The 22,083-nt window shown below is 39.4% G+C and overlaps 1 protein-coding gene across 2 annotated transcripts in view; it reads right to left on the reverse strand.

Moving 5' to 3' along the window:
- COG3 (component of oligomeric golgi complex 3) overlaps nt 1-22,083 on the reverse strand; it is a 77,606-nt gene that overhangs the window by 12,937 nt on the left and 42,586 nt on the right. For both annotated transcript variants that reach the window (XM_081814944.1, XM_081814943.1), the window contains 6 exons: nt 19,730-19,835; nt 15,051-15,175; nt 10,655-10,744; nt 7,078-7,198; nt 4,108-4,196; nt 3,864-3,998 (listed from right to left, as the gene is read on the reverse strand). In XM_081814944.1, coding sequence (XP_081671070.1) covers nt 3,864-3,998; nt 4,108-4,196; nt 7,078-7,198; nt 10,655-10,744; nt 15,051-15,175; nt 19,730-19,835 — 666 coding nt within the window. The remainder of the gene's footprint in view (nt 1-3,863; nt 3,999-4,107; nt 4,197-7,077; nt 7,199-10,654; nt 10,745-15,050; nt 15,176-19,729; nt 19,836-22,083) is intronic.

The raw sequence follows: 22,083 nt of genomic DNA on the forward strand, positions 1-22,083 counted from the left end.
TTCATAATGTTTACATATTTTCTATCCTGATTTCCCATTAAAGTCCTTGAGAACAAAAATTAAATTTATAGGTCAAATTCTCTTACATGCACTACAATCAAGAAAAAATTTAAATTTATAGTGTTGCTGAGGAAATTAATAACACTTCAGAGGGAATATTAAGAATAAATTTGTAGGGCACCTGGGTGGCTCAGCTGGTTAAGCGTCCAACTCTTGATTTTCTGTTCAGGTCATGTCAGGGTTGTGAGATAGAGCCCTGAGCCTGCTTGAGATTCTCTCTCTCCCTCTCCCTCCACTCCTCCCCCACCCCCAACCCAAATAAACTCGCAATACTTCAGTAAATTGCTTGGGAAAAAATGAATATTGCTAAATACAAGTCTTGAGTTTTTCAGCATAAACTGGGGGAAACACTTTTAGCTTAGTTATAAACTTGAAATGTACTTCCTTTAAAATGCTTTCATTCAGATTTGTTGTTAAAGCAAAACCTACACTTCAAATTTGTCGTATTTTCCTATAACATTTCTGCAGCATTTAAAGTACTATTACATGTATGATCTTCTTTTGGGCCTCATAATAACCTTAAGTTGGGAAGAGGGATACAGTAGCTATCTCTGCTGCAGAGATTAGAAAAGCAAGGCTTGGAGAATCTACCTTGCTACCATTTTACTCAGGAGGTGGCAAAGGGGGGCTAGAGCTCAGCTTTCCTGAGTCAAAATTCTATGCTCTTTCTACCACACCCATGACCAGTCCAACCCCTACTTCAGGGTTTGTTTCAAGCAACGGTCAATATAATGAAATTCTAAAACAATAGGACGTATCAACAGTTTTTCGGGTGCCTGGGTGGCTCAGTCAGTTAAGCATCTGCCTTTGGCTCAGCTCATGATCCCAGAGTCCACGGATCAAGTCCCGCATTGGGCTTCCTGCTCGGCAGGGAGTCTGCTTCTCCCTCTCCCACTCCCCCTGCTTGTGCTCTCTCTGTCAAATTAATAAATAAGATCTTTAAAAAAAGAAAGAAAAGAAAGTATCAACAGTTTTTGAGTTTAACAGAAGATATTTGATCCAAATTATTTTCGTATGAACTTCTACCCCCAACACTTAGAACAATATTATACTCCCTAGGGTCAAATACTTAGAGAAAAGGTTATTTTTCAAGGAGCAGGAAACAGGACAATAGAGCATATATATTCTTCTAGAATTTATTTTATTTTTCTGAAGAAACTTCATTAATTGTACCAAAAAATCAGGGAAGATGTTTACACTAGTCAGATTAAGTTTGTAGAAATGATTGTCTTGTGTATATTGGGTCACTCTGTATAACTTTAGTGTCTCCAACTTGAAATGAAGATGTTTTACTTACTCTAGGTGCCAGGGATATAATGAGAATTAATGAAAACAAGGCATCTCAACAAGGAGAATCCAGGAAGGAGCTACATAACCAAAAGGCCAATTTACAGCAGGTAAAAAGGGACTTGTTTTTGAGTCTTTAGGCTCAAAAACAAGTCTTCAGACAGCCCAAGAATGTTCTCTACACTCACACACAGTTTGTTTTATTATGCAAACCCACATATATTTTAAAAATGAGCCCAAATTGTTCTCAGCTGAGAACATTTGTTGATGAGGCTTATATCCAAATGTTAAAATACTGAGACCTACAAGCCTACATCCAAATCCAAGATGAAAAACTGTTCCCTTTCTGCACCTATGGATGCCGCTTCTCTTGCAATCATTTATCAAGGTACAATCATGGGCTGCCTTGTAAGATGCCAACTATAATAAAAGAGGCACAAGATTCTGCACTTGCAGATTTACCTTTAAAGAAAATCATTTTAAAGTTTTAAAATCATTTATTCTGTCTCTGCTATTCAGAATACTAGTAACATCCACCAGATAAAAAGTGAAAAATGGCTTGGTCCACAAATTCTAACAAGCAATGTCTTAAACAATCACATATATCTGTGTGAACTCTGTATGCCCTGTGGATGTGTGCGCGTCTTTGTCTGTGACTCACTCTACTCCAACAGGATGGGGGAAGGGACTGAATTTGGAATAAGATAATGTGAAAGGGATGCTCAGTCGTCTAAGCTGTACTATCTACTAAATATTTTGACTGGACTCTGAAGAGCACTTAGGGACCAAGTTTGAAAAAAGAAAACAAGGCAACAGTGAATGATCTGAGCAAAGACAACACAGACTAAGCAGGGGGGACAGGACTGACTTCTCAATGATGTCAAGAGGCAGAGTCTTTCCCTCTCCAATCCCTCAGGGAGGAGTGGTATAGAGAGAGATGCGTGAACAGCTATACAGGAGTCCCCGCTGTAGATGTGTAGCATTCCATGGAGAACCACTATATAATTCAGACTTGGAATACATGTTCTGTTTTTTGTTTTTTTAAAGATTTTATTTATTTATTTGACAGAGAGGGAGAGAGCACAAGCAGGGGGAGAGGCAGGCAGAGGCAGAGGGAGAAGCAGGCCTCCCCGCTGAGCAGGGAGCCTGATGCGGGGCTCGATCCCAGGACCCTGGAATCATGCCCTGAGCCGAAGGCAGATGCCCAACCGACTGAGCCACCCAGGCGCCCTGGAATACATGTTTTCTACATAAATCTCTAATTTTTAAAAAATGTTCATAGTGTCCACAGCCTTCCAAAATGCATAATTATAGAGTTATACCAGATTTACCAAACTTACACTACCATCAATTTGGACAGCTACATCAGTGAATTTTCATTCTCTTGACTTCTTGACTGTGCTTTTCCAGAAAAAACCTTTAATCCTAGATTTCATTATAATCAACTTGCTTATGTCAGATGATTCATTCTGCAGCTCTGCTATTGCAGAATACTCATCTACAATATTTCCCACCAGCACTAATGTGGATGCTCTCCCAAAAATACATACCACAATCTACAGATTTCCTGTAAGGACAATTTCAGTAAAAACTGTAATGGACTTACCTGTAAATTACAAAGTATCGATAACTTGTGCCATTTTTTAAAAATCAAAACCCAGCAGGAAACCTTTCTACCACCACTCCCCCCTTTTAAATTTATGTGGCAGGGAAAGAAAAACACACACACCCACTCCAAATACTTGTCTGAATGGACTAAAACCCCATAAACAAGTACTATATGCCAATGATAAAAGGGTAGTTTAACTACTTTAACATTTCTATATTTGCTTTTTTTGGTATTTATTACTATTTTTAAAAACAAGTATCTTCTATCTTTTGAACAAGTATCATAGGCTTCAGGCATATTGATGGCCCCAGCAAAAAATTACTAACAGACAATTTGCGTAGCTGTCCCCTGGTCATTTCAGAGATACAACCTGTCTCCCCAGTTAGGACTTAGGTAAGTAAAGTTGAGAGAAAAGGCTGTCATATTTTTATCCTTTTTATAATATACTCTAATACAAGTCCAGACAGGCAGTAGAGGCTTAATAAATGAAAGCTCATCTCAAGACTGTTTTTTTAAATTTCAAGACTTTTTAAACATTTTTATGAAGTAAAGTCCTTAGTAACGGTACTTAAGTATTTAAAAAAAAAAAAATTAGGCTGAAACAGGAAAGTCAAAATAGCCATGATCTGATTTTTTCATTCCTGGCATTAGCCACCTGGATGGATGTTAGTGAGGAGACAATATTTGCACTTTTTCTCTTAAAAACTGAAAACTGTGCAAGCATATCTAAAAGTCCAAACCAGAAAGCTTCCATAATAGGAAACACGGTGATTTCCTAGACGGAATCATTAAGATTTGGGCTTACTATTTACTAGCTCCTGCCAGAGTTTTCACAAGAGGGTAATTCAAAAGGAAATTGAAGGAAGAATTGAAAATTACTTTACCAAATATGCACCAAGGTCTATACCTTTGTCAGGAACTCCTCCAGCTGCTCTACAAACAGCTTGGTCTGCTGCTGAATAAACTGCTCACAGGCCGATTTCAGATGACGGTCTACATCTTTTTTAGAGTCAAGATAATGTTCTCTTATCTCAGGCGTACCCTTAAAAAGAAGATGACAATTTCCTCCTGTTTTTATGTGCCTAGAAATTACCAGATATGTAAAGAATGCCGTTTATCTCCCACCACCAATGAAACAGACTCCTTCTCACCTCCAACAAGAACTCTATCAAGGCATTGTTGCTATTCAGCCTAAAAAATCTTGGAACAGTCATAGGGTTCAGGATTTTAAATGCTGCATCTGTGAAACAAAATTACTCATCCAGTGAACAGGTATAGTTTTAAAAGAAAAGACGAGTTACTGTTTCAGTGTGTTAACATACACCAGTTATCTGTTACCACAAAGCAAGAGTGGTTTCATTTCCACCAACTCACCGCCGTGAATGGGAGAGGGTGAGATTAGGGCCAACCATGGCTGCAGTACCCACACACAGTTATTTTCTAGAAGTCAAACTTGAGAAATGACTATTAATCTCAGTTATCCATTTACAGAAAAAAAAAAGATAAATGGTAACTGATACCTTAAAATTTCACTGCTTTACTTTTATGCTGCTAAAAAGATTTTTCAGAAAAAAAAAAAATCAGATACTTACCCAGCTTCATTTGTTAAGATCCTGGCTGGCACAGAAACTTATTCATTTGAAGCAGAATGAATAAACTAATGTGTCAGCCAGAAAGAAAACACCAAAAGGACATATTTATCCCTTAACCTCCAGACTAACTAGAATCCATGCAAAGTACTAACTGAGGTCTCATTGATGTTCAAATGCAATTAAGATATAATGTTAGTCATGAGAGGTTAGAGGTTTAAAAGTAAAGAGAGCAAGTACTTTTAAGTGATAGTCAGAAAAGACCATTTCTGGGCGCCTGGGTGGCTCAGTTGGTTAAGCGACTGCCTTCGGCTCAGGTCATGATCCTGGAGTCCCGGGATCGAGTCCCGCGTCGGGCTCCCTGCTCGGCAGGGAGTCTGCTTCTCCCTCTGACCCTCCTCCCTCTCATGCTCTCTGTCTCTCATTCTCTCTCTCTCTCAAATAAATAAATAAAATCTTTAAAAAAAAAAAAAAAAAGAAAAGAAAAGACCATTTCTTTGCTTTGCCACACTGCAGAAGCAAAGCATGAAATGCTTCCAGCCCTGGTTTCTGCAAGTACACGTACCACAACGGTACTTACTGCCTTGACCCTGATCTTACTGAAGGAGATCTACCAGATTCAGTACTGAGAGTAAAGCTTTGTTTCTGCTGTCTTTTCTACAAGATAACCTAAAAGACTGTCTGTGACAGCATACAGTAGGATTATATAGGCTTTATAATGTTTTAGAGAAAACAGACTTTAAACCAGTATTTGCCAAAATTTTAGGGCATTTTATTTTCTCACACTTCAGTGGATCTATATGAGAACTAAGTAAGCAGCAACAAATTATGAATTAGAAAAAAATGAAGTAGATCAGCCTTACTTTGTCCCATCACTTAAATAAAGTTAAGGACTATCAGCCCCTGGCACTCTTCAAGGTTAGAGCACTACTCCCATACCTCACACTGAAAGGACAGAAGGAAATTAACTAGACTGGTTGGGGGATAGAAGCCTCTGATGAGAATAAGCTCTAAAAAACATTATGCATTCTATAAAGGCAAAAGCGAGGAAATCTGGCTGCTGTTTAAAAAAAAAAAAAAAATCACAGGGGCGCCTGGGTGGCACAGTCAGTTGAGCATCTGACTCTTGGTTACAGCTCAGGTTGTGATCTCTGGGTCCTGAGATCAAGACTGAGCCCCTCATTCTCGGGCTCCACACTCAGCAAGGAGTCTGCTTGTCCCTCTCCCTCCCCCTCTGCTTTTCCCCCACCCTCTAAGATAAATAAATAAAATCTTTTAAAAAATAAAAAATAAAAATAAATCACAAAATATATGAGTAACACACAGGGTCACTATTCAAATTCCAACAGAACCAAAAGGTATTCTCTATGGTGGAAAGGAGAGAGCATTAGGAAAAGAGAGAGTAAACTGTTCTAATATGACTCATGATGAGACCACTTTGGTTCTCAGGTGAGTTAAGTCAAGCCTACTATTTTACAAGCACAGCCACTAGGGAACTAACAACCGGCTACCCTTGGGAATCCTGTATTTGGAGTTCCTCTGAACCAGAGTACAGGAAATAATTTGAGTGACTATTTTCTCAATTCCCCCAATACTTAAGAGAGAAGTTCCATTTTATAAACAAAGGCTTAAGGCATTAGAGCTTAATTCTCTTGGAAATGGTTAAGAAAAGATAAAGTTTAGATAAATTTGTAAGTAAGGGAAACTAGGGATATTCATAGTATATCCTTAAGTGCTTAAGATCAACATCTTAGAAAATAACTATTTTGATCTTTTAGAAATCATCTCTTATTAATTTAGTCAGAGGCAAATCATTAGGACGGATGAATCATCTTTCACAAGATGATTCAGTGTCTATTAACAACTCAAAGACCCTATCCACATGCTTACGTAACAACCAGCTGATTTAATAATATCAATTAGGCTTATTTAAGCACCTAAAGCTTACAAAGCACTTTAACATACATTTTTATGCTTAATGATCTCAATAACCTGGTGAAGTTATCATGACAAGTTGATTCTGCTCATTTCACGTGGGATAGGAAAGCTAAAACACCCATCCAAGATCACACAAGAGCCAGGAAATGATGGTCCAGGAACAGAACCCAAATCTTTCACTCTTAGATAAATACTCTCATTTTACCATTTTACCCAGCTGGCTTCCTGAATTTTCATGAACTGACAAACTCTACTCGATGTTTAAAATCACCCCAATTGGCTGACACTGTAAGTAGCTGTTACACTGATTTTTCATTTTTTAACTGGTTATGGTAACATGTGGCAGAGTCTAAGAGAAGTAATGCTATATTACAAATTGAAATGCTCAGAAACAGTTCACTTCATAAAGGAAATACAGCAAGTAAGATGTAATTAGGATGTTGACAGCTCAGCTTAGTATGAACAAGTAAGATGCTTAGCAAGCACAGCATGCAAAAAAAATTGCAGATGAACATAAAATAAACCTGTAACCTTTGCTGACACATTTGGACAGGTTAAACACACCCAAATGTGCCAGCCAGAACAATGAAGTACCTCTAGTTTTCTTGAGGTCCAGGGAAATTTCCTTAATGGTGAATTCAGTATGAAATGGAGCAATTTGTTCACGAAGAATCAAAAGGTGCTTAATTAAGAAAAGTTGTCCATCAATCTGAGTCTAAATTATAAGACAGAAAAATGGGTATTATCACAGATTAAATAAAAACATATAAAACACACAGTGTTATTAATCAACATTAATCTACCTAGGTTTATGGCCCTTAACCTAACCATATGTATCAATACTCCTTTGTGGTACAATGAACTCTCCCCATATTACCCATGTTAGAATTATCTGGAAAAATCTTGCTGCAAACTCTAACATTGTCACCCACTCTCCTTCATCAATCCAAGAAAGTAAATCAGACAAAGGCTATAAAGTAACACATTTAGAAAAAGAAATCAAATCTATTTTAACTTGGTTTAAAAACAGAAGAGATAAAGTGACCTAACCTCAGCATGGAGCGGGAAATAAAGAAAAGGTCAAAGCATGAGCACAACTCTGACTTCTCGTGGCTTTCCAGTTTCTCTTCAAGTAACATGACTCTGTTTGGCCAAAGTGGTTTCAATATCCAGAATATCAGAAATATTCATATTTACACAAAAGGAGCTTCCAAATGCAAAAATGATTTGGGGTTACCATTTTGGATTATCCTGCCACCAAGAGAGCACTGACTGTCTATACCCTGAGAGTCACTATACTTGCATCTGCCCTGGCAGGACCCATCTAGAAGAGTCTTATGAGTCAAGCTTAGTTCTCAAAGCTCTGTTCCAATCCTAAAACAGTGAATAATCATAACTTTCACTTCCAAAAAAAGTCTGTATATTAACAAGAGCAAGGCTGCATCCACTCATTCTTGCTGCTTAATCAAGACAGAATCTTACTTTGAAAATATTTCTTACAACAGTTACCCTATATTAGGAAAAGAATAAAATTGTCCTTCAGTAAACAACAACAGTTTTAGGGGCGCCTGGGTGGCTCAGTCATTAAGCATCTGCCTTCGGCTCAGGTCATGGTCCCAGGGTCCTGGGATCGAGCTCCGCATCGGGCTCCCTGCTCAGCAGGAAACCTGCCTCTCCCTCCCCCACTCCCCCTGCTTGTGTTCCCTTGCTGTGTCTCTCTGTCAAATTAAAAAAAAAAATTTGAAGGGGTTATTAAACAAAGTAACTCCTCTCCGGTGTCTGTCTCTCTCTCTCTCTCTCCTCCCTCCTTCTAAATAAACATATAATCAATATATAAGTATGATTTATTTGATGGAAACTCACTTTGCACTCTGGAACACAGAGCATTAAATAAGTAGAAAGCACTACACATTTTGAATACTTGCTCTATTTTTTAAAAAACTAACAACTCCAAGGGGCAAAAATAGTATAATACAGATTTACTTTACTAAAGCTGTTATAATCCAGCAAACAGTACCATAACTGTTAGTTTACTAATATATTAGGTCTTCAATTAAGTATGGCAATAATAATCTTGCCTAAAGAAGCTAAGACATTAAGCGGTCATTTTCATTAATCACTTTTTTCTTGAAAGGCAAAAGTACACAAACTCAGCAACAAAAATAAATGAGCTAATGCTTGCAAAATCGAGGACTTCCTCACACAAACTTAAACCCCTTGTAATATGTGGGAAGCAGAGTTACGTAAAATAGGATAGCCTCACAGGGTAAGGACAAAATAATCAAAGAGCCCTTCACTCCTCCCTTTAAAAAAAAAGGAGGTGGTACAAGAAGACATAAGCGTATAAACTTATTTTTAAATTAGATCATTTTCTCCTCCTTATCCGCTAAGAAATACAAGCTTACTCTCGAAAATCTGGAAAATAAAGAAGATGATAGAGAAAAGAAGGGAAAATATCCATATTCACCCAAAAGCTTTCAATGTTCTTGTTTTATTGTGTGTTTTCATTACATAAAGTCATAATGCACATCTGGTTTGTATCCTTTTTCTTTTTGCCTTAACATATTTAAGTTAAATGTTTTTGCTTCAAACTAATGCCTGTGTAACAGTCTACTCTATGAGTATGCCACAATTTACTTAATCATTTGCCTAACATTAGACATGCTTCCTGATTTCATGTATTATAAGAAATGTGAGAGCTCAGGCTTAGAAATATTTTTTAAAAATTAAATCTGCCCGTCTACAAATAACTTTCCATCCTCTTTCCAGCATACGAAAATTTCATTGCAACCTTCCATTCCATGACTGGGAGAATGCAGTGGTCGCAATCAGAGGTACAGCTTTCCTAGCAACAGAATCCCAAATTCTTTTGCAGGAAGTTTTTTTTGTCATTTGTTTTTGTTTTGTTTTGTTTTGTCTTACCCTAATTTATCTAAAGCCTTGAAGTAAGAAATCAAGTTTGTAAATCTGGAAGTCCAGAAAGGTTCACAAGGTTTGAATACTCCAAACAGCAAAAAGTTTCCCTGGAAATAGCCCCCACAGCTTCCTCCCTTTACGCAACATGTATTTTAATGGAAAGTTAAACAAAGCAACACTTTTGACCATGCTATAAAAAATTCTCAGGGGCCCTGTGAGCAGCCTTCAGCCCCAGATCCCTTCTTGATTAAAAACTGTAAGTCACAAAGTCATGGCAACTACTTCTAGCCACGCAACCCATGGGCCACAATCGTCTGTCTTCCAGATTGACTTGATTTCCTCCAAGTGAGGCCATTCAACTATTTAAAACCATCACTGAAGGGATGATTATAAATTGCTATGTTCCCTTATAAACACTGCTTTGGTCTTTCAGGGAAATAGGAGTCTACTACCTTCCCAGTTGCTAAGGCTATAATAAGAAACCTCTACCCTATAGAATTTATAACCAAAGTACCACTTTCAGCACTTTTTAGCAAAGCTGGCACTCCTTTATACAGTGTAGTCTTTATTTAGCACTATAATAAAATACAACTGAGCCTTGAACAACATGGTTTGAACTGTACTGGTCCACTTATATGTCAATTTTTTACAGTACAGTACTATAAATGTATTTTCTCTTCCCTATGATTTTCTTTTTTTTTTTTTTAAAGACTTTTATTTATTTATTTGACAGAGAGATAGAGAGAGAGCACAAGTAGGCAGAGCGGCAGGCGGAGGGAGAGGGAGAAGCAGGTTCCCCGCCGAGCAGGGAGCCCGATGCGGGACTTGATCCCGGCACTCCAGGATCATGACCTGAGCCAAAGGCAGCCGCTTAACCGACTGAGCCACCCAGGCGCCCCTTCCCTATGATTTTCTTAATAACATTTTCTTTTCTCTAGCTTACTTTATTGTAAGAATATAGTACATAATACGTATAACAGATAATACAGGTGTTAATTGACTGTTTATGTTATCGGTAAAGCTTCCAGTCAACAACAGGCTATTAGTAAAGTGTTCGAGGAATCAAAAGTTCTATAAGGATTGGGGAACTGAGCCCAATTCCTGTGTTGTTCAAGGGTCAACTGTTCTAGCATCTCTTAAAGGGCCTCAATTAAATCATATTAAACAAATCCTACTGCCAAAACGGCTTTAAATTTCTGTGCCTAAAAATAAATGCTGTATTCCACAATATTATTCACCTAACACTTCATCAAACCTTGTTTTTGCTGATAGACTCTGATGCTCCAAGTAACGAGTGAATGCAGGCAGACAAGGCTTCCTGTGATAATCCTTGGAACACTGCCCTCTGGTGAAATAAAAGAAAAACATTACCCTGAAGTGCTTCACAACACAGGAAAAAGAAATTGTAAACGGGGTACAAGGAACAATGAATGCTTGCTTGCCCTCATCCACTGGATGAACTTATATTACTGGCAATATTTCTCCTGGAGTTTCCTATTCCCATGCAACCTGTCTAGACCAACACATAGTTTTGTAATTTGCATCTCTCAAATGCTGAATGCACAGGGGTGGGTGGACAAGGCAGATGTGGTTCTGACCCCACGGAGCCCTGACTCCAATATGGCCTCATGTTGTAGGCTGTTTTTTAAATCAATAAAACCAACTTTAAGACAAAACCTCAGTAAACCCACTTCTTTTTTTTGTTTTTTTTTAAAAAGATTTTATTTGTTTATTTGACACAGAGAGAGAGAGAGCAAGAGCAACAGCAGAGGGAGAGGGAGAAGCAGGCTCCCCGCTGAGTAGGGAGCCCAATGCAGGATTCGATCCCAGGACCCTGGGATCATGACCTGAGCCGAAGGCAGACACTTAACCAACTGAGCTACCCAGTCGTCCCAATAAACTCACTTCTAAAAATGTATCCCAAACAATTAATCAGTATTGTATTATAAAATTCATGCACATGGCTCTTACTACATTATTTAAAATAGCAAAAAAAAAAAAATGTTCAATGATGGGGGAGTCGACAAATAAAATACTAGTAAATATAAATTACAGGATACTGTGCATGAAATACAGGATGGCTGAAGGACGTGGTAAAATTTTTGTAAAATGTAATTAGGTAAAAACAAAATAATCGGGTTACAAATAGCATGTGAAGTATGATTCTTAATTTAATTCTGCCATTTCTATATCTTGCCAGAGGTGTGGCATGTTGGTCTGGGCAGTGTCGCCTGCCAGTCCCTTGCTTCCCCTCCCCGCCTCCATTCCACCTGAGACGGAATTGATATGGAGGAATATGAGCAAAATATTTATTATGAGGCCACAGTCCCGGGTCCTGATCTCTACTTGATGTTACTCTCTTTTTGTACTGCTTCCCTCTCATTTGTCTCCCATGAGGCTTCTGTAGTAAGAAAAGATTAGGGATGCCTCTTGCTAGGTCACTGCCCCTGCCTGAAGAAGACTGAAGATGTGCAGCTTAGACTAAGACCCTCTCTTCCTCCTGCTCAGTCTTAATGCATTTTTCACTAGACTTGGCTTTCCTCACCTTAGCTGGTTAGAATAGAGAGGGAAAGGATTCAGACATAAGCTAGGTTAAAAAAAAAAAAAAAGGAACAAGCAGTCCCAGAACATAAAAAAAAAAAAAAAAACAGGCAGAGTTGCGTCCTCAGGTCTACCCTACTGTTTGGCTCAAATCCCTGTTAAGCACCTAAAAGGCCTCACTAGGGTCTGTGATGATAACAGGTTCTATGTGGAATATGCCCCCATGTGTCCCCTTGGGATCCTGGCTCTACTCTAGGGAGTTTCTTTTCTTTTTTTTTTTTTTTAATTTTTTTTTTTAAGATTTTACTTATTTATTTGAGACACAGAGAGAGAGCACAAGCAGGGAGAAGGATCAGAGGGAGAGGGAGAAGCAGGCTCCCCGCTGAGCAGGGAGCCCGATACGGGGCTCGATCCCAGGACCCTGGAATCATGACCCGAGCCGAAGGCAGACGCTTAACTGACTGAGCCACGCAGGCGCCCCCTCTAGGGAGTTTCTGAATCCCAGCCTCATACCATCATTCAGTACACCTACTAGGGAACCTGGGGAAGAGGAGATGCCAATGTCCAAACCTCCCTCTGGAAGACAGCTCATTAGCTGGGCAAAAGGGCTGACATCTAACTGTAGAGGTGATGTGGCCTCATCCTAAAAGTCCCAGAACAGGCCAAAAGGTATTTTCTGGTTGAATTTCAAAATCTCTCTAAGCACAAACTCCAATACTATGTAGCTTAAAATAGAGACTAAGTACTGTGCAGTGTACTGGACCAATCAAACAACTGTGCAACCTTGTTCAGCCCCTAGGCCTCTGAGATATGGAACCATCTCTATGGGGGGGGCGGTGTACATACCCCCTTTGAACTCTATTCTTAAGAAACAGTAGCATCGGGACAATTAATTACATTGCTGTTGTATTTAGTCACTTTTCTCTTTATATGTTATTTGAGTTGTAACAATCAAATTTTAAATTAAAACCACTGAGTTTTAGGGGTGCCTGGCTGGCTCAGTTGGAGGAGCATATAACTCTTGATCTTGGGGTTGTAAGTTCAAGCCCCATACTTAAATAAGTAAAACTTAAAAAAATTGTATCTTACTATTTCAGCAGCAAACTCCTAACAGTAAGTAAGTACAGACAACTCCAATCTTTCAAGATTGATAATCCTATCATTAAACATTCTGGAATGCTTACAATAACTCTGACCTAAAATCAATGCATAATGTTTAAGGTAGTGCTTCAAAAAAAAAAAAGAGGTACTGCTAATTTCAGCAAATAAATAAAATTAGTCCGTGGTTTCTTAGTTTAAGAAACACATGTAATCTTTTTTTTTTTAGATTTTTTTTATTTGACAGAGAGAGACAGCGAGAGAGGGAACACAAGCAGGGGGAGTGGGAGAGGGAAAAGCAGGCTTCCCGCAGAGCAGGGAGCCCGATGCAGGGCTCGATCCCAGGACCCTGGGATCATGACCTGAGCCAAAGGCAGACGCTTAACAACTGAGCCACCCAGGTGCCCCACACATGTAATCTTAATACTACTTCTTAAGAATGCTGACTTAGGGGTACCTGGGTGGTTCAGTCACTTAAGCAACCGACTCTTGATTTCAGCTCAGGTCATGATTTCAGAGTCGTGAGATGGAGCCCCATGCTGGGCTCTGAGCTCAGCGGGGAGTCTTGCTTGAAATTCTCTCTCTCCCTCTGCCCTTCTCCCTGCCTCCCTGCCCCACACTTTGACTCTCAAATAAATCCTTAAAAAAAAAAAAAAAAAAGAATGTTGATTTAAATGGAGTACAAAACTAAATTAATGGGATGCCGGGTGGCTTAGCTGGTTAAGCATCCGACTCTTGGATTCTCCTTAGGTCATGATCTCAGAGTCATGAGATCAAGCCCCATGTTGGGCTCAGCAGGGACTCAGCTTGAGATTCTCTTCCTCTCCTTCTTCCTCCCTCTCTGCCCCTCCCATCACTCGCACAAACGCACCCTTTCTCTAAAAAAAAAAAAACTAAAGTATATGCATTTAATAATAAATTTAATACTAAACATGTATTATAGCCATGTGACACTGGACATTATCACTTAACCTTTCTGCATGTCTTTTTCCTTACCTATAAACTAAAATAGATGAATTAACCAGCAGTTTTAAACTTTTATGTGGTCATAGATCCCTCTGAGAAGCAATAAAAGCTATAATCCTTCCCCTCAGAAAGACACAAATATAAACATACAAACACAATTTTACTCACAATTTCAAGGTGTTCATAGACTCCCCAAAGGCCGCTAGTGAATTCTAAGGTTCTACAGAATGCACAGGTTAAGAATCCCTATATTAGGGGCGCCTGGGTGGCTCAGTCGGTTAAGCATCTGCCTTCAGCTTGGGTCATAATCCCAGGGTCCTGGGATAGAGCCCCTCATCGGGCTCCCTGCTCTGTGGAGAATCTGCTTCTCCCTCTGCCCCTCCCCCCAGCTTGTGCTTTCTCTCTCTCTTGCTCTCTCTCTCCCTCTAATAAATAAATAAAATCTTTAAAAAAAAGAATCCCTAAATTAGATTGATCTTAAACTTACTTCTGTATCTAAAAATCATATGATTCTAATTTAATACCAAACAAAATACTACATCAAGATCTTAAAATTAAAAAATTTCACATGAGAGGCACCTGATGCCTCAGTCATTAAGCATCTGCCTTCGGCTCAGGTCATGATCCCAGGGTCCTGGGATCGAGCCCCGCATCGGGCTCCCTGCTCGGTGGGGAGTCTGCTTCTCCCTCTCCCACTCCCCCTGCTTGTGTTCCCTCTCTCACTGTGTCTGTCAAATAAATAAAATCTTTAAAAAAAAATAAAATAGGGGCGCCTGGGTGGCTCAGTTGGTTAAGCGACTGCCTTCGGCTCAGGTCATGATCCTGGAGTCCCTGGATCGAGTCCCGCATCGGGCTCCCTGCTCAGCAAGGAGCCTGCTTCTCCCTCTAACCCTCCCCCCTCTCATGTACTCTCTCTCTCTCATTCTCGCTCTCTCAAATAAATAAATCTTTAAAAAAAAATTTAAAAAAATAAAATAAAAAAAATAAAATAAAATTTCTCATGAAAGAGCAATTTACAGTAAAGATATAACAAATGATACACGTACATCTATACATCTGTACAATTTGGAAAGACACACAAGAGTTCTTCGAACTGTAGGATACCACATTCCGTGAAGATCTGCGGGAGAAATTGTGGTCTGCGCTCTAGGATTGAGGGATTCTGTTGAACCTAAAAACCCAAATGGAAAAAAAGACACATTTCACACACATGGAGGTTTGTCTTATTTGCATGGTAAACATAAACTGTTTGTTTTTGTTATCACTAGCTGGAGGCATCCATTTTTTCCAGGTTTTTTCCCCTTTAATCAACAGTGCCACAGGAACCCATAGGAATCATGACAGCTGATATTTAACACAATAAGTGAGACTACACATAAATACATATATACATTCCAGGTTCATATATATATGCTTAACTCAAATAGCTACTCCAAAATTGTGATTAATCTTTATGGAATGGGGGCACCTGGGTGGCTCAGTAGGTTAAGTGTCTGCCATCAGCTCTGGTCATGGTCCCAGGGTCCTGGGATTGAGCCCCGCCCTGGGCTCCCTGCTCAGCAGGAAGTCTGCTCCTGCCTCTCCCTCTGCCTCCCCCCTCATGCTCGCTCTCTCTCTAATAAATAAATAAAATCTGGGGTGCCTGGGTGGCTCCGTCAGTTAAGCATCTGCCTTCAGCTCAGGTCATGATCTCCCAGTCCTGGGCTGGAGCCCCGCACTGGGCTTCCTGCTAAGAGGGGAGTCTGCTTCTCCTGCTCTCTCCTTCTGCCTCTCCCCATTGCTCGTTCTTTACCTCTCTCTCAAATAAATAAAAATCATAAATAAATAAATGAAAATCTTTAAAACAAACAAAATAATCTTTATGGAATGAATGGACAGTATACACAAAAAGGAGATAGATCTGTACGTAGTCATGTGGAAGCAAGTGGGAGCCAATGGAAGTGAGGAAATGACAAGAAAATAAAGCAATGTTAAACAGGAAAATTAATCAAAGCTGGTTTGCTTGCCAGCCTTCCTTCTATGCTCTTAGCTATATTACTTGTAGGCCTACTTAGTCTATCCAATTCCCAAGTGGGGAGAATTGTCCCCCCTTTCTCCAAGACAGAGCAGACACTGTGGTGAGGGTGAGGAGGAGCAGGTGGAGAGCTTGGTTGAGCAGAGACATCTTTGTAAGGGAAGCACAATCACTTCGGCTCAACGGACCAGAGTTCAAATGAGCCACAACAGCAGACCTAAAATAATACTTTAGAACAAGAGGGGATAATGAAATATGGATTGGGTATTAGAGGACATTAGAAAACTATTAAATGTTTTAGTGCAATAAAGTTTTAGGGTTATATAGGAGATGTCCTTACTTTTTGGAGAGATGATGAAATACTCAAGAGTAAACTGGCAATGATGTCAATAATTTACAATGATTAGCAAAGACTGGGGCACCTGGCTGGCTCTTGATCTTGGGGTCGTGAGTTCGAGCCCCGTATTGGGTGTAAAGATTACTTAAATAAATAAATAAACTTAAAAAAAATAAAATTATTAGCAAAAGAATATGTGTATATATAATGTATATATATATATAATGTGATAAAATGTTAAGTCTTGAATCCAGATGCTGGGTAGTGGTGTTCACTGTTCATTGCATCGTTCTTTCTACCTTTCTGTATATTTGAAATCTTTTCAATAATAAAAAAACAAAAGTATAGCCAAGCAAAGCATAATTCTTAAAAAAAAAAAAAGAGAACAATCTCTGCTTAGAAGGAGGTCTGGAGGTTGTGGTATAGATTTATGGGGAAAAAGAGGAGAATGCTGTGGGTTAGTGCTTTTAATTTATAATTCTGTAAGCTTAATTTTTTGCTTTTCAAAAGCATGTAATATTTGTGTAATTTTAAAAGCTCTTCTATAAAGCCTTACTTTAAACTAAAATATCTCCTTTATATGAAGTTCCTTAGAAAGAATAAACTAGACAAATTATATCAAAGAATATTTAGGAGATGAAGTATCTATGGTTGTACTAAGATTATGATATCCGCAGGATCCCTCCTTCAATATAAAGAGCCAAAAGGTACCCCCAAATAAAAGCTTAGTGAAACAAATCTATTTAAGTAAAACCAGAAGTTGGCTTATTTTTTTTTTTTCCACTTTCCTGTTAAAAATAGTTAACAGTTAAAACAATTGACAGAGGGAAAGTTTACTTACATGACAATCCATCAAGAGGCGAGTGCCTACTGGCTGCCTCTCTTGAAGAGCAGGGCTCCTCCATCCTGCAGTCTTCTTCCAGCATCCTCCGTGAGACCCGCCCTCCCCTTACCTGCTCTATGTATGGAACAGGGCCTCTGCTTTTGAAGATACTGATAACCAGCCTCTTCACACAATGGTCCCTCCACTAATTTGCCCTGGCACCGAGTTCTACTACATGAACACCATGTTGTTTAAAGTCCTCACTTTGGAGGCTTCTATTTTCACTTCCAACATACCAAGAAGCCAAGAATCAAGAAAAGTGATTACACCCTTTTTTTGCTCCCCTTGCCACTTGACTCAGTCTTGTTTTCCATCCCAAATTCTATCACCACTCTAAGTAGCATCAATAACCATATGGACAACCACATGGTTGTCAATTCCAAAGACCTTTGCTCCCTACCACACAGATTTTCTCATGACCTTCTTTCAGAACTACTTTATTACTTTCTACACTTTCTTAGTACTCCAAACTATTTCACCTCTTAATTATTAGATCTTAGCATCCCACTCTCCGACCACAATAGCTTTGTGATTTCCTATTTCTCAACCTTTACCCAAAACTATACTGCCAACCCCTCCACCTCTGACTTTAATCACACCCTATCCCCTTGCTTGCTTCTGACCTCTCTCATTGCTGACCCAGGACACTCCTCTACCTCCATTTGCTCTTTAATGTCAGCATCTGCTGAGGTTCTCTCCCCAGATTTCTGCTATTGTCACTCTCCTCTCTGTCCTGGGGTGATCCTACACAAGCCCGAAGTGTCAATTACTCTACAATCTTTATGTCTAAATCAGTCCTCTTTATAGTTCTAGAGCGGTACTGTCCAACAGAAATACAACGTGAGCCATAAATGTAACACATTATAATGCCACATTAAAAAAGAAAGAAGAAACAAATGGAATGAGTTTTAATGTATTTAACCCAATATATCTCAAATATCACCATTTTAACATGTAATCAAGACAAATTACTAATAAAGTTTTTTTCATTCTTTATTTCAGATTAAGTCTTTGAAATTTGGTGTGTACTTTATATGCTAAAGCATATTCAGATGAGCCACATTTCACATGTTCAATGGCAGGCGGCTACCATATTGAACAGCATAGCTCTAGATGGATACACACAGATCCTCTCAGTTGTTCCACATGGACCCTGCTAAGTCTTTCTTAGCCCCCACATCTAGTGTGTCATCAAATTCTATCGATTCAAGCTTTTAACCAGATGCCTCATCTATTCACTTCTCTCCATCCCCGTCAGTGCCCTGGCTCAAACCTTTATCTTTCAAATGGAAAACAATCTCCTAACTAGTCTCTACAGTTCTGCCAACAATACCTTATTTATATTAAGGCCAAACATGGGTGAAAGAATAGACTTTACTGGGGAAAGGGAAAATGTATAAGACCAGGGTCAATAAGACAGAAATGTACTCTAGTCTCTCCAATAACTCTTGAAGAGGTTTATTAGGACCAAGGTGTATACGAGAAACAAAAGGTATACGAAGACATGGCACAGGTTCTATTTCAAAGGAGGAAATTTTAACCCCCTAGGGGGCAAGTGTGATAAAATGGCTTTGCCAGACAGGGAATACTCAGGTTGCTTGGCAGTCTGGCTTTGAGGTATCAATTGTTCATAGAATAACACACAATACCTGATGGTGCCCTAAACCTGGGGATTTAGGGACACCTGGGGCTCTTTAAAGCCTCCCATTCTCACTACCCCAATTCCCAGTCAGTCCCAGCTCCATGAGGAGCTGAGCTTCAGTGTCTCCCTTACAGCTAGGAGGAGAGGGGAAGGTATATCCTGCTTCCCATCTAACTTGTTGTCTACATAACACATAAATATCCAGGATTCTTTTGGACAATTTTGCTCCTTGCATAATGTGCACCCTAGTCCAAGCTATCCCAAACATTTTTATCAGTATCTTACCCCAGTCTCAGGCACTCCATATATTTACAAAACGCAAATCTGGTGGTACAATGATGCCAATACACTATATTAGCAAGAAGTTCAAAGTCCATGAGACTATCACTGACACCTCTCTGGCCTGTTTTATCTGCTCTTCCCTCCAAATAACCTATGCCCAAACATACCAAACCACTTGACTTCCCCAAAGCAACCGTGGTCTTCCATTCCTGCCTGCCCTCCTCCCTGCTCTTCTATCTTAAACAACCTTACTTCATCTGGCTCTCTCATTTTTGCTTTTATAAACCATATAGCTTTCAGACACCCCAACCCTCACTGAACCCACCTTCCTGCACTCAAAGCTCATCTCCCTTCATAATTCTGATGCCCTTCTACCATGGTCCAAGAGTGCACTGTCCATACCTTTAGCATGTCACCACTCAATTGTATCTGTGGCTTATCAATCTCCCCCCACCCAAGTGTGGGCTCCTCAAAGGCACAAGGTGTTTCTCATGCCCAGAACATGACGAGTCCTCAATAAAAGTTTAAACAAATGAATAAAAGCTGGGGTTGAACATCATAGCATACCGGATTTTCTTAGATTATTAGACTCTGTTTCCTCTAACCGAACATCTGAAAACGAAGCTTCTGAAGGTACCTTCTTCTGTTCATCTTTTAAACTCTGTGCAATTTGCTATATAAAGAAATCAGAAAAAAGATGAAAGTGTAGTTTTCAGCTGTGTTTGCTATATGAACATATTCTTTCCATAAAGTTAAAAAAAAAACTAGTTAATAAATGGACCAATTAAGAGAACCACAGCAAAACAACCCATGGAAATGAAAAAGTTAAATTAGTATAGAGTGTCCCTACTCCTGGACACCTGGGTGGCTCAGTCGTTAGGCGTCTGCCTTCAGCTAGGTCATGATCCCGGGGTTCTGGGATCGAGCCCCACACTGGGCTCCCTGCTCGGCGGGAAGCCTGCTTCTCCCTCTCCCACTCCCACTGCCCCCTGCTTGTGTTCCTGCTCTCGCTATCTATCAAATAAATAAATAAAATCTTAAAAAAAAAAAAAAGTGTCCCTACTCCCATAAATACGTACATAGCCTTTTGTGAACCATTAATTTCAGAACTATTACCAGGTATCTGCTGCAGGGTCATATAATACACAAGGCTCCTACAGGAAGCGAATTTTCAACTTTACGTTTAGAAACAAAATTTAAGACTGAATAGGATACATTCTGAATGTCAGAAAGGCTTTTTACAAGTAACCGGCCAATGGTTTTCTCTTTACGTGAGAATAGCTACAGTAAGCTATTTTTGAAACCCTTCTTCGCTGCCTAAAGAATAACATCAAATACACACAGGTCACTAATTACTAAGTTAGTAATGAAAATCTCACTAATTTACACTTATAGTTTTATAAAGGTGGAAATACACAAAAATGAAGGACTAACACACACATAACTACTGCCAAAAGGAATGGCCAGAGAACTGTTTGGGAGACAGACTCCATTATCACTCAGGCCAGTCCTCTCACTCTGTATGCAGAAACCAGAAAGTATAGCCAACCCCTAAATAGCACACAAATGTCACAGCAGGATCACCTGATGCCCCTACCCCTCATCAAAAGAAAAACAAAGCAAGCATATTTACTGAAAGTGGTATCCTTAAACCAAAAGGTCCACACAAGAAAGTATCAGGATACTGGCCATGTGATGACTAAATAAACATATTAAATATATCACTAAATTACACTGGGAGAGCGACTTCTAGTAAACTTCATCACCTAACATCCTATCAGAACTATTAAAACAGGTATTCTGTCTATAATATAAAACTAATATTCATAAAGAAGACAAAGAAAGAAAGGGAAGAAGGAAGGAGAACACAATTCCCCAGACTGGACTGAGAAATAAATCTAGTCTTCATCAGGGGCGCCTGGGTGGCTCAGTTGTTAAGCGTCTGCCTTCGGCTCAGGTCGTGATCCCAGGGTCCTGGGATCGAGCCCCGCATCGGGCTCCTTGCTCCACGGGAAGCCTGCTTCTCCCTCTCCCACTCCCGCTGCTTGTGTTCCCTCTCTCGCTGTATCTCTCTCTGTCAAATAAATAAAATCTTTAAAAAAAAAAAAATCTAGTCTTCATCATATCTACTTTTAAAGCCAAGATAACTCCTGCAAATGGATTTGTGGCCTTAAAGCCAAGGTAACTCCTGCAAATGGATTATCTATCTGTTCCCTGGAATTATTAGCAATATTCCTACTATAAGCCTGCAGAATAATGAAAGCTGGGCAATAAACAAACAGTCCCAAAACTATATGCCCTACATACCATGTATCTGATTCCTACAAGGTTGATTTTATGTATTATTAAAAAAAAAAAAAGTACTATACAAATAATTAATATAACTACCCAAAATGTAAATATAAATAGAAATCAGGAGAAGGGATGAAAGTTGAGGAGAACATTCTTACAATAGGTAAGGGCAGTAAACTAAATAGCCTGGTATATTTCAAGCCTATTAGCTTTAAAACAAACACACTTATTACAACACATTTATCAGTTCAGGCATTAAAGGCTTTTTACAAGTAACTTAAGTTAAGTTAAAATGCTGGTGAGGATGTGTAGCAACAGGAATAGGTTATACATACATATATTTATTTGCTCTGTCAGCTGAGAGGACCCAAAAGCAAGAACACTCTATAGCTATGAGCACACTTAAGCACCTAGACCTTATTTTCTTTTTTTTTTTTTTTTTTTTTTTTTAAGATTTTATTTATTTGCAAGAGAGAGAATGAGAGACAGAGAGCATGAGAGGGAGGAGGGTCAGAGGGAGAAGCAGACTCCCTGCTGAGCAGGGAGCCCGATGCGGGACTCGATCCCGGGACTCCAGGATCATGACCTGAGCCGAAGGCAGTCGCTTAACCAACTGAGCCACCCAGGCG

This window comes from Leptonychotes weddellii, chromosome 3 (genome assembly GCF_054177405.1).
Source record: "Leptonychotes weddellii isolate Sample4059 chromosome 3, ASM5417740v2, whole genome shotgun sequence".
Lineage (NCBI taxonomy): Eukaryota > Metazoa > Chordata > Mammalia > Carnivora > Phocidae > Leptonychotes > Leptonychotes weddellii.